Here is an 18,741-nt window from a genome sequence, read left to right on the forward strand (position 1 = left end):
GAGGGAGGGAGGGAGGGAGAGAGAGAGAGGTGCATAACACAAGTACAAAATAGATACTGTTAAAATACTAACGTTCAATAGATTATTTACCTTGATGCTTCTTTAATGACATTTTGTAAAAATATTAGTCTTGTTTGTAAACTGCCTTGCACATGCTTCAGTAAAGTGAAGATTCTTTCATATTCTTAAAACAAGAGAAGCAAAAAGAAAAATTAAGTGGCTTTCTTTTATACTCGTATTCAATATTTTTCTATTGCAGTTTACTACATCAAGATATACTAAGACAAAAACAAAAATATTCTACATAAAATTTTCACTGCTCATTGAAGGTTTTATTATACATGTATTTCATCATATATCAAGAAAGATAAAATAACTTGTCAAACACTGTTTTGGTAAAAGTTCCCATTAAGGTATCAAAGTTTAGAATGATGAATAATTAGTTTTTGGTGGTGCCACTGAAAAGTAAGAAGTTGCCTTTACAAAAATTCATCCTTATAATTTAAATTCTAAACTATAGCTAGCATGAGAGGGTGGGGGGTGCGGTTACATGGAGGCAAAAAATAAATCAGATTGAGAGTGCTATTTCAGTTTCAGGTTTTCACATACAACTCTGCCAAGGTCTGTAAGATCCTAAATGGCAAAGGCTGTCTTGCCCACTTCTGGACCACCCATGGGTCACTGGACCATCATAGCAGGTGATCTGTCAATATCTTCTGAATGAATGCCAATACTACTGAAATTTTATTCTACGAAGTTCTTTTGCATTCATATAATAGACAGCATCGTAAGTTTAGTTATTTGACCTAAACACATCCCTACTCAACCATCATAGTTTAAATCTTAAACACAGTAGTTGGCACAATGTTGCAAACTTTACAAACATGAAGTCACTTAATATTCACTACACTTTTTGGACTTATTGCTACATTAAGATTCAGTTGCTGGTTAAAAGAATACTCTAGCTCTGAGCAACAGCAGTTCAATGCCCGGCCGGAGCTGAGCAACTGCTGAGCTGCCAACAGGTGGCAGGATGGCTCTGCTTAAAAAAAAAAAAGAATACTCTAGACCAGGGGTTGCAAACTTTGGAGACTGAAGAGTCCAGGGGTCAGCCAACTGCAGCCTGCGAGCTGCAGTTTGCCAACCCCTGCTCTAGACTATGGGGCTCCTGTCATGGTAGGAACCATGTGTAATTTATCTGTGTGTTTTTCCTGTGCTCTCAGGCCCTCCTGCTTACCATATGTAGCACAGGACTTTGGATATAGCAGATACTCAGTAAGTGTTGGTCAGCCGAATAAAGAATCTAATCTTATATAGCTTAGATACTGTGCAAGACTGATCTAGAATCAGATCCATGCTTTTTGTTCACTTGACTTTTCTGGTTTTTTTGAGCACACACAGAAATCAAATCTGAGATTTGTCTCTAATTATACATACTTCTTCCTGGCTTTCGGATCTCTTTCATTATTTGTGCTTTTAGTTCAGTGTTGACTTCTTCATGGCTTCTGCAATGCACCAATTTCTTTCCTTTGTTGAGTGAAGATGCTGGTATATTCTCTTCAGGACACTGTACTTTATCTCTTGGCTCTTCATGATTTTCTAAAAATCCACCAACAGTGAGGTCATTAGTTCCTAAATGGTCATGACCAAGAGCCTCTGTATGATTGGTTGGTCGTTCCAGTGAATTGGCTGGAGAAGATGTTGAAAATTCAGTATCCATAGCATTTGGTGTACTATCTGATGAAAGTTGGTCAGCAACATGATTTTCAACCACATCATCTACTGTTGAATCATTACTGGCTTCTGAAACTAAAAACAAAGATAACGGAGAAAAATGATGAAAGACAATTTCAAAGCACATAGTAAAGAAAGCTACAAAGAAATATCATTACAGCAAATCACAGCTGATGCCCCTGACTGATGCAAATTAACAAATGATATGGTTCTTAAGCTTTGCCAAAGATACTGTGAATTCAATGTAAAACATTCACAATATTTACAAAACGTGTACAATTTCTGCCCTTAGGGGGGGGAAAAAAAGCCAACCTCAGCCAACTTTTAGTTTTCTGCTGTGTTCTATGGCAATTTTATTGAACAAGTAGGGTTTCAATGCTCTAGGGAAACATAAATGATCAAGATTATCATGGTTATCCATTCTTTAGCTCTAGCTCATTCCAACCGACCTCTGCCTTATCCATCTATTATTGTTTAGAGGCAAAAGTAAACACAGGGAGTTTAAACTGTTCAATGTTCTTCAAGGAACTTACCACCAAACAGGTATCATTTCACAGTACCCCCTTTTCTTATACCCATCCATCTGATCTTTGTTACTTGAGCAACACAGAACCACCGGATGCCCAGTCAAGCTCATTAGACAACTAGATGTAAAAGCTTTCCCCCTTGCCATTTAACATTAGATTACACTAGCTCCCTAAAGAAAGCAGCTGAATTTTATTCAGCTCACCAAACCTCCAGGACACCAGCTGATCTCTACTTTCCTCACTTACTGTCCAAAATATAAACATCCCCACAAAAATCCCTCTGACGTCTGGATCTCTCCTAAATTCTATTCCATGATATGCCAACTTTATTGAATATCTTCTACAACTCCTTCAACTGAAGCCAGCTTGCCTGCAAAGAAACTGCTTTCCTTTTCAGACCTGAAGTAGAAACTGTGTCTCTCACTCTCCATGCATGTTGAATCTCTGATTCCTTCACCCCTCAATACCACCTCAGGACCCTTTTCCACGCATTCTTGTAAAAACTCTTGCTCTTTTGAGGCTCGCCTGTGTCACTGCACTCATTCTTTCTCCCATCGTCACTACCGTTATTGATCTCCAGGCACACCTGTGGTCACAGATGTCTCCCGCACCTGGTTCACAGACTTCCTCCCACCCCATGCCCCTCAGGACTTCATTCTAGGTCCTTACTATTCAAACTGTGGCCTGTGGACACGCAGCATGAATTAGTACCATCAGAGAGCTTGCAAGAAATGCTCATCTAAAGACCCACCCCAAATGAAGGAATTAGAACCTGTAGTTTAACTAGACCCCTAGGTGGCTTACGTACACATTACAAAGGTTGAGAAGTGCTGTAGTGCATGACTTCAATGTCTAAGCCAAGAACCTGTCCTGTCAATTCCTCCATTTCCCAACTCCAAAGAATGTTTTCACCCTCACATTTGCCTCTGAGGTCAAACACAAACTCAGGGATGGAGAAACATAACACTTATGTTGGCAGTACTCCTGCTGTTGCTTTTCAACTCAGCAGACTTTTACACCAGCAATTCCTTCCTCTTATTCATCAGGTCCCTTCTAGATATCCACTGTCTTATCTATCCAATTTACATCCCATAATGTATCACTTTTTACCAATGTCCTAAATTCTCTCTTCCATGACACCAGCCAGGCAAGTCCCAACATTTGATGCCTCTGTCTGCCTGCTTGTTCCAGACCTGCACTTTGAATGATGAGCACTAACATATGACCCAGCTCTGCAGAGTGGTCAGTCACCATCAGTACTTGGATCTTAGCACTGCCTAGCAATCTTATTACAACCTCTTCTCCCTCTCCCATAAGATCATTGAAACCTTCTCCACTCTCTTCACATCTCCGATCTTCCCAATCTCTCCTTCCCTCTCAGCAGTATATGTCACCTCCTGCTTCACAAAGAAAAGCAGAGCCGTGGGATGGGAACTTCCTGTTTCCCATGGTTAAGCCTATAACCACATACATTCAATAGAAGCAGCATTCTTTTATCTGGGGTCCCTTTAGCCTTCTCAGTGATTTTGTGCTGATTATACTTTTTCTCACCTTCATTTTCAACTGCTTCCTCTCTACTGGCTCCATCACGCCAGCATTTAAACATGCTCAACTCTCTATCATCATAAAAACAAAGCAAAATCACCATTTTTAGCTTCACGACCTCTTCTGGCTGACACTCTTTTCTCACCTACCCTTCATAGCTAAACTTCTGCAACTGGCTGTTTATACTCATTGTCTCCATTTTCTCATTTCTCACTCTTCAACCCACATCTTTAGTCTTCTATCCCCTTTACGACACCAAAATTGCTCTTGCTAAGATAGCCAAAGACTAACAGAATCTTTCTGATTCTCTTGACTGATCTGTTTAAGTATCTGAGACCACCAACCACTCAATTCTCCTTCCCTTTAGCATCTATGACATTAAATGTTTCCCTATTTTTTCCTATTTCTTGGATTCTTCTTTCTCAATCCTCTTCTCTGAATCTTTTATCTCCTCTTAACTTTGGCACTTTCAAGATTCTATTTTAAGCTCTTTTTTTCCTTCTGGCTATTTCCCTTGGTGAGATTTTATTCACTCCAGTGGGGGTTAAGCTGCCTCCCATACCTACATCTCTAGCCCAATCCTCTTCTCCTGAGTTCCAAACTCAAATAATCATCTTCTAACTTAGGATGTCTACTTGGCTATCTAATATGCACTTCCAAACTAAATTCACTCATTATCTTTTTGCTCCACCCCCGACACCAACATCCACCCAATGTCTCTCAAGACAGAAGCCTGACTCCTCCCTTGCCCTGGCTCCAACATGCTGTCACTTGTCACCAAGTCCTTTACTGATATGTCCAATTATTTCTCAAGTACATATTCTTCTTGCAACCCCATTGCCAGGTCACCAGTAGTTCTTCCCTGGGTTTCCTAACTGGTTCCTGTGCAACCAAAAACTTGAAGTCAAATATATAGTCAGTGTCCACAATTTTAATTACTTATATATTTTGTTTGTGGGAAACTTTGATTTTGTTTGATTCAGGGTCCAAATCAGGACCAAAACTGCAACAGCTTTATATGTCTCTTAACTATCTTTGAATCTATAAAATCCTTCTGTACCTCTTTTTTCTACGTTATTTTTTTTTTCTGGAAGCAAAAATACACACATAAACACACCAGATTCTTTGTCCTATACAGTTTCCCAAAATTTGGATTTTGCTAATTTTATCCTGGTTTTGTCATGTAATATGTTTCTCTGTCCCTTGTATTTCCTATAAATTGGTTGTTAGATATAGAAGCTTGATCAGATTGATGTTCAAAAAAAATTTTTTTTTGGTAAGACTACTTCACAGGTAGCACTGTATAATTCCATCAGGAGGTATATAGTATTTCTTTTCTCTCCAGTTAAGATGTTATAAGCCATGAATGATCACTACCTATAATAAATGAACCCATTAATTTATTAAGGGTTCCCTACATCCACTCTTATTCTTCCCTGATAATATTCCACACAGTATAGTCAGTCAGCCTGGTCTTTATATAATGCTGATCAGATCAGGTCACTACCTCTTTAAACCTTTCAGTGGATTCTCATCATCCTTGAAATCTACAATCTTTATAAGGGTTTCCAAAGCCCTCCTTGATCTGGCCTCTGCCTATCTTTCCATTCACACTTTACCTCATTCCCAACACCCTTGCTATGCTAGAATTTTCAGTTCTCTTTAACACGTTAAGCGCCATATCAGTCACCGGTGACTGACACTATACAATTTTAAAAATTATATTCTTCTATTAGGAAAACTAATTTCACTTGGATCGCTTTCACACGTTTCTTCTACTGACATTGTCACTGTTACGGGTAAAGAAACGTTTTTTAAACTGCACTGGAACACGAACCACAGAGAACTGACTGAAGAGAAGGCATATCAGTGAAATCGGATATCGCGGGCTAAACGGAAAGGAAGACAAAACAGGCTTAGTGCTTAACATGTCAATGCCCTTCTCTTTACTATAGACCTTACACATGCTCTTCTTAGCTTACTCCTATTGCACAGGCAAATGCACAGTTTTCTTATTCCCCTTCATCCTTCAGGTGCTGGTTTAAACAACTTCCTCAGTAAACTGCCTTGACCCCATAGACCAAGTTAAATCACATTGCCACATATGTCCACAGCATACTTGATTTCCCTTTTGTAACATTCACAACACTTCTAATGAAATGTTCAATGACTTCCTTTCCTCACTCATAAATGAAGGCAGAGATCACTACTATTGTGATCATTGCTATAGCTCAATGTCTAACATTTCTAAAATAGGACAGGTATTTAATAATTAGTTGTGTTGCATTAAACTTATATTGAAAATCTTTCTATGTACAGGTATTGATAATGCCGCTTTAAATACTATTATTTTGAAATACTTAAGATTTGCAAATAATATTTTAGCTCATGATACTAATAAAGCATAATGAACACATGAAATGTTCAACATTTGTTCATTAAAAAGACATAAAAATAATTACACGCCAAAATTTAGAATAAACAAATTATCTTCTCTAGACACTCTTGGACTTATCATTTTGTTCTGTAATCTATTAAAAAAAAAATCTCTTCTCTAAAGAACCAAAAAGCAGCAAATAATGTTTAAAAAAAAAAACCCAAAACTCTTACTTTTATGAAGAGGAAGGGGTTTAATAAGATCTGGCTGTGCTTGAGTCATAGGTACAGGTGGTCCTTTTCCTCCGATATGATTGTTCACAACTGGATTCTGTTGTCTGCCTCTTAGTAGTGGAGACATACAGCGACGTCTTTTAGGAATCCCTTGCATATTTGCTTCTCCAGGTCGTTTATGTTTATTTTGAGGTCCAGACACAAATTCATCTGCTTCATCTATCATCATACCCTACAACAAAAAAGAATATAATTTGCCTGGATTTCCATACAGCTTTTAAATAGCACAACTAATTCCAATTCCCATTAAAACAACTATATTTAACTATGTTGACATTTATTAGATACGCTACCAGGAAAATAGCTTCAGCTTACCTTTCTTAAGAACTTAAATCCACAGTACCTAGCACAAATGAAATTATGTAATCAAACATTTCAAACTTACCTTTTTATCTAGCTTAAAGGGGTTGCCAAATGTATGTAACCTTCGAGGCTGATCAGGATCGAGTTCTCTCAGTGGAGAAGGTACTTGCTTGAGGTATTCCTGGTAGTTCCCCATTTGTGCTATAGGAACACTGTGTACTTGATCTACACAAACAGAATAGAGCAACAACAGAAGTTAACCTCACTAAAACCTATTACCTATTATGGTTATCAAATGTCTTCTTATATATGAATGCTACCTGGTGTTATTCCAGGCAGACCCTTACCACATATTCTAAATTAATTTGTTGCCACTATAAATAGCGTGACATAAAAGTCTGAGAATTTTAAAATAAAATTTTAAATCATTGATTTTTGTCTTCTAAACAAAACAAAAATATTGCAACTAACTTAAGTGCATAGAATAAGCTATATGTATAACTTTACCATGAAAAGAAATGTCTCTTCTACTCTATTCCAAATAAAAAATTTAGTTTAGCACAATTTACCGAAAAATCACACAGAACCCTTTTTATATAAAGCTAAAGATTATATCAGAGATAGCAAAGGGTTAAATTCTCATCTGATTTGATTTGTAGTAGATGTCATGGGATATAGCTGAAGGAAATATCAGAATATGACAGGTATTGGCCAACCCGAGTTAAACCATCAGATATTAGTATATCATAAGAAAATGACTGTGGGTGTCTGTGTGTATAAATGTATGAAAATGTATGAAAGGCAAAAAAAGGAAACTAAGCTGTTAACAACAGTTGAACCTCTGGGGAATACAATTTGGGGCAACAGTGATGGTAGGAAGAAATGTAAAGAATCAGGGATGACTCACTTTTTACTTCATTTGTTTGAATTTACAATGAGAATATAATACCACTGTAATAATTCTTGAAGTTATATTATCATATTATGTTTTTAGATATAAACAAATTTACGAAAGAAATACCAATATTAAAACCATGATCTAACCTTCATCCTGTCCTTTAAGAAATCTGCGCGTGCTTTTCATAAGATTAGATCTCATTCTTGTTAAGTGATCCAAAAGATTCCGTCTTGGTATGTCATATGCATTTCTAAATGTCTGTGGCTTCAAATCCTATTGAAAACATTCAGAGACAAAAGTTATTTACAAACACAGAATTAAGAGACTAAAATCTCTAACTTCCGCCACAGGTTTGAAAGTAAGATATGCAACTTAACTAATTAGCTTAAAAAACAGGATAAAGAGTTATAATGCTATCTTAATGTACTGTTTTGGGAACCAAAAGATAAAAAAATCAGTAGTGAGCTCAACCAAGGAATCTGAAATTCACATCGAACTCAACATTTTATTATACATTCTGGCTAAGAGAAGTAAATATCTTATGAAATGAATTTCAAAATTTTAAAGACTGAAGCATTTTTGTTTTTTTTTATAGTTTTTATGTATAATTTACATACCATAAAATTGCCCATTTAAGTGCACAGCTTGATGAGTGTCAGTAATTTTATAGCTGTGAACCAATCACCACAATCCAGTTTTAGAACACTTCCATCATCCCAGAAAGTTCCTTGAGCCCATTTGTAGTCAATCCCTATTCTTAGATCTAGGCAACTACTGATCTGTTTTCAGTCTCTCTACATTCCATTTTATACATGGAATCTTGAAACATATAATCTTTTCTTTCTGGCTTCTTTCACTTAGCATGATGTTTTTGAGATTCATCCATGTTGCTCGAGTATCAGCAGTCTGTGCCTTTTTACTGCAGTAGTGAGTGTTCCGTTATATGGATATACCACATCTTCCATTTACCAGATCATGAACACTGGACTGTTTTTCAGTTTTGGTCTATTTGAATAATGCTTCTATGATATATATTTTCATTTCTCTTGGGTAGATATATACCTACAAGTAGAATTGCTGCTTACATAGCAAGTATATATTTGTCTTCTTAAGAAACTGCAAACTATTTTCCATCAGCAGTATGTAGGAGTTCCAGTCACTCTACATATTCACCAACAAAATTGACATTTTCTAGTCTTTTAAATTTTAGCCATTCTAGTGGGTGTAAGTGGGATCTCATTATGGTTTTAATGTGCATTTCCTTATTGGCCTATAAGGTTGAGCATCTTTTTATGTGCCTATTTGAGTTTGTATATCTTATTTGGTGAAGTGTCTGTTCAAATTGTCCTTTTTTTTTTTTAATGGGGATATTTATCTCTTTGAAATTGAGTTGTATGAGTTCTCTATTAATATATGCTTTTTCCCCAGACTGTAACTTTCTGTTCATTTTCAAAGTTTCTTTTGAAGACAAAAATTTTAATTTTAATGAAGTTCAATTTATCAAGTGTTTACTCATTTATAAAATGAATGGGTTGGTTTACTCTTCATCAGTATATCCATTCATTCATTTACCATGTATAATGTCTTTTAATTATAAAATTCAATGATTAAATGATAATATAATGATCATTGTGCAGAGGTATAAAAGTACTTCTGAAAGTTTGGACAAACAGTATCAGTTAATAGAGAATTTAATCTATTCAACAATACAACTGAATATAACTAGAGCAGTATTAAATTTATGTAACTATTACCTTATTGAGCAAAGCAACTTGGAACCCAGTGTATTCTTTCATATTAAGGTCCAGCAGTCTGTGAGGAATATCCTCTGAAATTCCCTGGAGCAATTGTTGAAAATCTTTCCTATATGCCATGGATAAACCATGTGATCGGCTTCGGACTTTAATACCAGTTTCCTGTACTATTTTTTTGCCTACAGATCCGATGACTCGATCAGATTCTATTTTGGCCTAAAGTAAAAATAAGTAAGATTGTCTTGTTATAATCTAAATTGGTAAATTAAATACTATAGATTTGGTCTTCTATAAATTAAATATTATATTAAAAATGTACATAAGAAATTAAAAACTCAAGTAGCATACTTTATGTCAATACTTAGTAAGTTAAAAATAGTTTAAACAATACCTTATGATTTAAAATCATTAGAATTCTAGGCTTTTGGAGCAGGGCAAACAAACAACTTCAACTTATTTTACTTAATACCCACTACACTTAAACCATGAAATATAAAGGCAACCTAAATGAAAATATGTATTTCCAACTCAGAAGTGATATAAAATATAAAAATCATCTCATCAACATTTACTTAAAGCCACTGTTATTGCACATAACTAAATCTTCATAGATACGGCAAATAATGATGTAGTTTTTCACTGGAAATCAAATAGCAATATTTTGATTCTTTACAACCTGCATTTCAATTAGTGGTTAAAGTAGAAATGGCAGAAGTACTGGAAAAATAATGTATTTTATATAACATTAATAACTGGGCAGTCAGTTAAACTGTTAACTGCTTAACTACCATATTAACTGTTAATGTGAATTATGCCCCAAAAAATGACAAAATTCAACGTCTTTTATAAACATTTCAAAAGAAACTCCCATTTTCAGAGAAAAAAACAACAGGCTTTAAAACATAAAGCAAAAGAAACAGCTATTTTGTCTAAGAAAAACAATTTTCTAAAAAATTTTGCAAAAGAAAACAATGTTCACATACAGGAAGTCTAGGACCAAATTAATGAAGTTATTTTCATAAACTAGGAATTATTATTTGAAATTAACATTTCAAAACATAACATATCATGTACTTAGAGACAGAATTATATAACTATATGATATACGTGATTTTAAAATGTTACATACTAATACGATGGAATTCCATTAGAACTATCAAGCACAAATATCTGGCCTATTAACCATCTTAGCCAAAAGCATTCAAAATACTTAATGGTTCTATTTCTTTTTTTTTTTTAATGGTTCTATTTCTTAATATTACCTGTTGACTCAATTTTTTGAGGTATGAAATGACACTGTAACTAAGTCCATATTCCATACTGTCTGCTATAAGGTTAGGTGCTCCCATCATTCTAACAGCTTTCTTCAAAGGCTATAGGCAAAAAAGAAAACATTACTCAATCCTAAGCTTACCAAAAATTTATGGCTACATTTATTAAGTCAGTTTTGAAAATTCTGACACCCCAAATTTCTGTTTCTTCCATAAGAGAGTAACATAATCATATTTGTATTTGATTTGTCAGTGGTATGAAAAAAAGACAGTTTGAAATAGTTAAAAAGGATTAGAGGTTATAATAATAATACCCAGGGCAATAAAAAGTGAAAGTCTTGTGCTTCTTAGTATCACTGGAGATATTAAATTTGGAAGAAATGGGCAGAAGATACATTGCAGAGACAGATTTGATAAAACTTGGGTAGTAACTGAAAAGGAATCAAAGAAAACAGATTTCTACTTTGGGTAACTGGGTAGGTTGTGGCTCTACTATTCACTAGCTTTATGACCCTGTATCAGGTTATATAACCATTCTGTGCCTTAGTTTCTCATGTGTAAAGTGATAACAATAGTATCTACCTCGTAAAGCTATCATGGGATTAAATTAATACCTGTACAGCACTTACAAAAACATCTGGCAAACAGTAAGCATTCAGTAGGTATTAATCTACTATTATTACCATTAGTCAAACTGAAAACACAGAAACTAGCTCTAAAGAAAAAAATAGAGGAAAAACAGTCTAATATTTATTACAGATGTGGTACAGTGAAATAATTTTTAATTGTAAGGAGAGACCAACTGAGAACCAGTGGAAAATATCACTAGCAGGAGTGTCTAGCACATGTGAATGGGACAGAGACAGAAAGAAGATGATAATTCATTGACATATTAGAACGTGTGTATAACCATTTGTGTCAAACTGGAATCAAGTCCCAGCTCTGATATTCAATATCCATGTAGCTTTGGCTAAGTCCTCCAGGTTGCTATGAAATGTAAATGAGTCAACATATGTTACAGTTCATATTCAGTGTTTCTTCCTTTTCACTCTCTTATATGGCAGGCAATATGTGCTAGACACTCACACAACTTATTTCTTAGAACTATAAAATATGATTTTCAAAGCTCAAGAAATTAATGTTCTAATTAGGAACCATTTACAAAGATTACAGTCAAATGCTGTAATATTCCTGCATTAAAAGCAGAAGTAATGTTTAAAAGTACTTTCAATCTACTTTCAAGTCATTTTGTTAAAAAAGTACTTTCAAGTCATTTTGTTAAGCAGTTACCTTTTATAAAATAGTGTACTTAACAATATGTATGTTATTGGTCTTATCTACTATGATAAACTAGGTTTTAAGTAATCAGAAAATTCATGGTTCTAAAAATATATGGTTCTATGAGAATATATACTTATCTACCTAAAAACATATTTATGGAGATTTAGGAAATAATGCAACAAAAACCATTTTGTACCCTTAAAGAGAAATAATTTTAAAATTGCAATTTAAAAAGGTAGTACAACAACTGAAATTAAAACCCTAAATTCTAAAGTCAAACTGTCTGAAACTGAATTCCACTCCCCTATATATTAGCAATGTATCCTTAGACAAATTACTTATCTTTTAGTGCCTTAGTTTCCACATCTATGAAAGAGGAACAATGATCATTTCTACCTTGTAGGATTACTGTATAATTCAAATGAGGTTAATACATGTAAAGTGATTAGCATAGTACCAGGCAGAGGGTAAGTATTATATGTGCTCATTATCATCATCATTTTGCATATCACTGGAAACATTTCTTTCCTTTTACATCTATATTGGTCACTTGTACACTCAATTTTAATGACATTTAATCTATAACAGCAATAAATATTTTTATAATACCTATTATAAACTATAAGCATAATATAAAACTTTTATAAGTTCTATTTTTAACAATATTCTTACCCCAAGATAATATGGAGGCATTGTCTTCAAATAACTTTCAAACGACTGTCTCCATTTCAATGTTGGTTTTGCTTTATGTACTTTAAACAAGTCATCTACAAAAGTATAATGTGAACAAATTATCACCACTCATTGTTTTCACAGATGAAAATCAAGTCAAATAAGTTTCATTTTTAAAGTCTGCTTTCTTATTTGTAAAAGAAAGAGTTACATGAGACATAAGCTTTTAAGAAATTGAATGTGGTAAAATTTTTGGTTCTGGCATTTTTGATTAGTAATACCATTTTAAAAATGAAAAGGTACCAATTATGTTATAGAATTATATAATAATATAGGTAGAATCACAAAATACACAAGGAAAATCTATTCCCTACCTAGACCTAGATATGAAACAGATTTAGGATAAAAACAAAGTATGCACAGCATTTTCTAATAACTTTTAAATCTGATATAATTCCATGGAGAAAAATTAGTCTTCTCCAACAGTACTCCTCAAATATTATATAGCCAGATGGTCCCTAGAAACTAATTTTAGGCTTTTATCATATCATTTTGGAACAAATTCATTCATTTAAAAAAATATCTGCCAAGTAAAAATTAAAATATAGATAAATTCTTAGAAAGAAAATACTCAGATCTTATGAATATACTTTACGAAATGTCTTATTTACCAAGTACAAAACCTGAATTACCAATTCTAACTATGTAAGAAATCTAACTTGAAAAAAGAATTAGATCATTGAAAAATTTTAAATATAATACCTTTATTAGTTGTCAACTCAAAGGTGTTTTGACACTGCCTTTTTAAATTTACCACAAACATGAACAGGTTGCAGTAACACAACCTTTGACAGGTTCAGTATTTTAGAATAGTAAAATCATTTTAATTAATTTTCAGCAGAAAAACTTACAAAGAGATGTTCCCAAAGTTTGTTTGTAGGAAAATTTGTTGTATGCTGAGCCATAGAGAATGTGATTAGGATGACTTACCTAAAAGGGGAAGGAGGACTGGATAATTGTAAGGCATCACAAATAAGTTGACACAGTTCAGTGCTGTACTGGCTTTCAAATAACCAAATGGATGACCAAGTTCACTATATTTTGCACTATTGCTCACATATACCTGTTAAAAAGTGGTTAAAACTTCATATTAATAACCTTTACAGAATGTTATATAAACCATTGATTCAATTTAACTTAAGAAATATCTAACTTAAATTTTTAAGTCACTGTAGCTGTTCAGCTCACCTGCCAACATGTTTGAGGAGATTTCCTTTCTAAGATAAACTGAGTCAGTGGTGAAGGTTCCAACTCGTATTTGTCAAAAGGCAATTTGTCAATAACCATTGGTTCACAGTCTGTACAGGAAAACTTCACTACAGGATGAGATGTCCGAGGTGGCTAGAGGGGGAAATTCTTATTATTACTATTTACACAAAATACCAGAAACAAACTCATTTTCAGTATCCCTCACTACCAATATTTACTCAGTTCCTTAGTTTTGTTAGTAAGAGTCTATTTTACTACTGAAAACACCATTAAGCTGAAAGAAAATACTTGAAAATATAAAGTTTAAGTTATATAATATTCACAAGAAAAAGAGAAAACACTTCAAAATCTCTACAGAATGAAAATATTTTTAGGTTTAAAATCAAACTTTCTCAGAGAAGTTAAATGCAAAATTAGGGAATTAAATAAGTACTCATTACTCATTAATTTTTATATCCAAGAAACATGAACATATAGAAACCTTCATAAGTCCTCACTTGTAGCAATTTAGTTACTTGTATAGAGCAGAGGTTTCCAAACTGATCATACACCTTGATCAGTAAGTTTTTGTTTGTTTGTTTTTTGTTTTTTTTTTTGTTTTTTTTAAGATTTTTATTGGGGAATTGGGGGAAGGGGAACAGACAAGTTGCTGTCGTTCTGTTCTTCAGTCTAGTTGTGGAGGACGTTGCTTCACTGGCCCAAGTTGGCACCATCATTGCGCTCTTCCCGGGCGAGGCAGATCAGTCGCCGGCTTCTGGACGGCCGCTCACTGCAGCTGCTGGCCGCTCACGCTGGCTGCTGGCTACATATGGTAGCCCATGGCAACCCACTGCCACAGGGGCTGCAGCCTACGCCGTAGCCGGCGACTCACAGCAGCCCAGCTCCAGGTTGAGCTGTTGTTCAGCATCTTAGCTGTAGAGGGCAGTGTCACTGGCCCTCATATGTGGGATCCAAACAGGGGCCCTCTGGCCAGTTCTTAACCATCGCGCCACTCGGCCGGCCCCATCAGTAAGTTTTTAAATATACAATGTTATGTCATAACATTATATATATGTTATGACATAACATAAATTACTTGTAAATTATTATGTATATACATATATGTATAGGTATACAAAATATATACCAAAGTAATATTAAAAACTGGAGAATAAAATAAACATAAATAGAAGTTCTAATGTATTCCTCCCTTATTCTGGTAGACTGCTTTGATTATCCCTGTGGTTTATAAACCCTACTTCTAAAGATACAAAACCCACCATACTTCAAAGGAAAAAAGAGGGGGCATGTTATTCTATTTCCCCCTTAATAGTCTCCCCTCTCCTTAAAATCTTTGCTGAGGGTCACACAGCTTCAAGCTGTTACAGGGGCCTCTTCAGAAGTTAATACCATGGCAGAAGACATCAAGATCAAAATCAAGAACTATCAGACTACCCCCTTTCACAGCCGCTTCTGCCAACCAGGAACTGTTGGCAGAACTACTTGGACTTCCACAGCTGTGGGAAGGCAATGACCACTAAAGGGGTAGTGTCCCCATGTGTGAATGGTACTGGCATGTGTACAAGTCCCTCTGCCCCACATCCTGGGTGTCAGCCTGGGACAAGTGCCAGGCAGAAGACAAGTTTCCTGGGAAGATCTGAACTGGCTCCACCCATCTCTCCTTTGTCCTCCCATCCTTCTCCCAGGGTGGTGAAGGGAGCCCTGGGTACATGGTGATCCCCGCCCTGGGATCCTGAATCATGACTTAACTAATAATAAATACTTGTTGGAAACATGGAAAATAAATTAAAATCTCATCAATTGAAGGTTGGTGAAGAAAATACGAGCTATGAGGAAATAATTTGAAATTTCATAGCTATAAAGGACTCTATTACCCTCAGTTACTACCTCTACACTGGTAGCTCCAAAACTACTGTGCTAGGACCAGATTCCTCTCATTTCTCTTATGTAGCCAACTGCATACTGGGCATAACCTAAATCTCCTATGGGTCCCTCAGATACATGATCATCCAATCCCGTCCCTCCCTCAAACCTTAAAACCTGTCCCAAAAACCTAGGTATCATCCTTAATATCTCCCCCTTATCCTCCATATTTAACGATCACAAAGAACTAGATAAAATGATTCCACAAATTCTAAGCCACTTAGCAAAACACATAAACATGTCAGGTGCTCAGTATTAGTACCCTGTCAGTACTAAACTCTCATCTCTCTAAAAATTTATCTTCTATTTCTTATCACTCTAATACATGTTTTCATCATTTCTAGACTAGACTAGTAAACTACTTATTATTAGTCTCCCTAATTAGTCTGCCCCCTCTAATTAATCCCACAGGAATAAAATTTAAATATGATCCGATAATTACCCTATCTGAAATTATTTGGTAAAAGCAATAGCCAATCACCTAAAACTAGGTTTAACTCTTTTAGTATCATATACAAAGCCCCTTGACAATCTGGTCCCTGTCTGCCTTTCACCCACCATACCATGTATACCCTATGCTCTTGCCATGCCAAGCTACTGCTAGCTGCTCAAAAAGATGTCTTTCATGCCCTGTGTTTCACACTGTTATCTCTGACTGCTTTAGTATTTTCTCCCTTGCATCCTGCAAACAAAGTTCTCAAGTCTGACTGGCAAGTACCAACCACAAAAGAGACTTCTTCCTTGACACCCCTCCCACTCTGTACCCCAAACACATACCAGGAAGTTAGGCACCACCTCCTCTAGATTCTGCTCTGCCCACTATTGCAGTTAGCACACTGTATTACCTTTCATGTCTGACCTTCCTGTGGAATGGTAAGGTTCAAGAGTTACCTGGTAAGCACTGTTTTAGTCCTCTTGTGCTCCTGTGCCTAGCATGCACATAACACATAATTTACTGAATCAAGTCCATGAAGAAAAGGGAGGGGGAGGGAATCCTCTAGAACTTGGCTAAGAAAATTTTGCATTAATTATTTCATTTAATCCCCAAAACAATCCTATGAGATAGGAAGTATTATCTTTATTTAATAGATAGGAAATTAAGGCATAGAGAAGATAATTAACCAAAGGTACATAGCTAATAATTGGTAGAGCCATGATTCAAATTCAGAATCACAGTCTCTAAATCACATTTAATTTCAATACCAATACTTATTTGAAATACTGTTATTCATAAAAATTTCATTTCCCTACTAATATCCCTCAGTTACTAAATTTTGCCAGTTCTTTCCAATATTATCTCTTTATGATTCTCTCTTCCATCATATCTAACCATAGCAATGGCCCAGTAGGAAACCTGCTTACCTTCCAACTCATCTCCTAATTTTGCTGCATATAACAACCATCAGATTAATTTTCCTAAAACAGCACTGTGTAAAAATATCTTCAGTTGTTTTCTGAGCATTAATGAAAAAAGCTTAAATTTCTTAACCTTGCATTTAAAGTCATGAACAATTTGGTTCATTTAATAGTACTCTCAATGTTCTATATATATGTTATGACCTGCCTATACTCAGCTACTTTTTAGTCCTCTAAACACACCTTGTTCTTTTTTACTTCCACTTTTTTTCTCATACTGCTCCCTATTCCCACTGAAATCCTACCCACACTTCAAAATCTTCTATGGCTTGTAACAATTTGCAACAGACCACCAGAGTAATATTAACATGATGCTTGTGATATTGGTTTTGAATTTCTATTAGAACTCAACAAAGTACCATATGTCCTACTGTAGGTGATACACAACTATAATAGAATGACTAACCAACAAGATAGTATTTCATACAAATATGAAACCTGTCTATAAGAGTTGAAAGGACTCCAGAAGAGAAAGTAAACTGGACTAAAAAAATTGAGAGTTTCTCTATAGGCCAGACTAAAACACTATGATGGTTCAATCAGGAAAAAAAAAAAGGACTAAAGAAGATAATCACTGAAATTTATACAACATTAATTTCATTAAAGCCAAATGAATAAAGGAGGTATCACTTTAAAGATCTTGTACAGATTAAAAGTAAATATTATCCTGAAGAGTTGATATAACTTTAAAGTATAAAAGTTTTCTAATAGGGTTCAGCTTAATTAAAAAATGATAGCTACATGAAACATTAAACTGCTTAATGATCTTTGAAATATACCTCTAATCTTCTAAGAGTAATATGGAAAGAACCAGTGTCATGCTCTCCCACAACATATCCTGTGATGTCCTCAGACACTAGAAAAAATACTTACCTCAAAAGAATCTATTAACAAGATTAATTAGATATTAGTTTGTATAAATTTACCCTATCATAAGAACCATATAGTGGATACTAATAATTCACCATGATTATTCAACAGGCCTATTTCTAGAAATAATTCATATAAACAAGACCAGAAAAATCTTTTCTACCTTAAACCTCCAGACTTAAAACAATGAATATAACTAAAACCATGCAAGTCAACATAAATTTATACCATTAAGTCCTAAAAGATTGCAGGCAAACAATCACAATTATTTTCTAAGACATCATTTAAATTCTAAACTGTATCCCAGAGACATAGCTTCATGTTACATTATGTTTAGAGTCCAAAGAGAAACTCATTACATCTATGATTCTGTACCCAGGTGTCAATAATAAAAACATAAGCATAGTATCAGATTCTAAAGGAAACAGATGTCTTTCTTCTATTATTATATAATGAAGAATACAGTATACTAAAGCAACTAATAGCTTATCGCAGCACTCTGAACATGTCTAATTCCCATAAATTAGCCATACCTTTAACTGATAGTAGTACTTAAAACTAGTATGAAAAGCAGCTAAATGGTTACTATTACAAAGTCATAATCTCTC

General features: G+C 34.7%; 1 protein-coding gene and 1 pseudogene across 3 annotated transcripts in view; one reads left to right on the forward strand and one right to left on the reverse strand.

Moving 5' to 3' along the window:
* The window catches only part of INTS6 (integrator complex subunit 6), an 81,078-nt gene that overhangs the window by 2,299 nt on the left and 60,038 nt on the right, over positions 1-18,741 (reverse strand). For all 3 annotated transcript variants that reach the window (XM_019668885.1, XM_019668886.1, XM_019668887.1), the window contains 10 exons: positions 13,904-14,056; positions 13,646-13,778; positions 12,656-12,750; positions 10,694-10,804; positions 9,432-9,647; positions 7,824-7,950; positions 6,862-7,004; positions 6,417-6,648; positions 1,438-1,809; positions 91-184 (listed from right to left, as the gene is read on the reverse strand). In XM_019668885.1, the coding sequence (XP_019524430.1) occupies positions 91-184; positions 1,438-1,809; positions 6,417-6,648; positions 6,862-7,004; positions 7,824-7,950; positions 9,432-9,647; positions 10,694-10,804; positions 12,656-12,750; positions 13,646-13,778; positions 13,904-14,056 (1,676 nt within the window). The remainder of the gene's footprint in view (positions 1-90; positions 185-1,437; positions 1,810-6,416; positions 6,649-6,861; positions 7,005-7,823; positions 7,951-9,431; positions 9,648-10,693; positions 10,805-12,655; positions 12,751-13,645; positions 13,779-13,903; positions 14,057-18,741) is intronic.
* LOC109396760 (cytochrome c oxidase subunit 6B1 pseudogene) lies at positions 15,017-18,726 on the forward strand (annotated as a pseudogene).

Source organism: Hipposideros armiger, unplaced genomic scaffold (assembly GCF_001890085.2).
Source record: "Hipposideros armiger isolate ML-2016 unplaced genomic scaffold, ASM189008v1 scaffold_541, whole genome shotgun sequence".
Classification (NCBI taxonomy): Eukaryota; Metazoa; Chordata; class Mammalia; order Chiroptera; family Hipposideridae; genus Hipposideros; species Hipposideros armiger.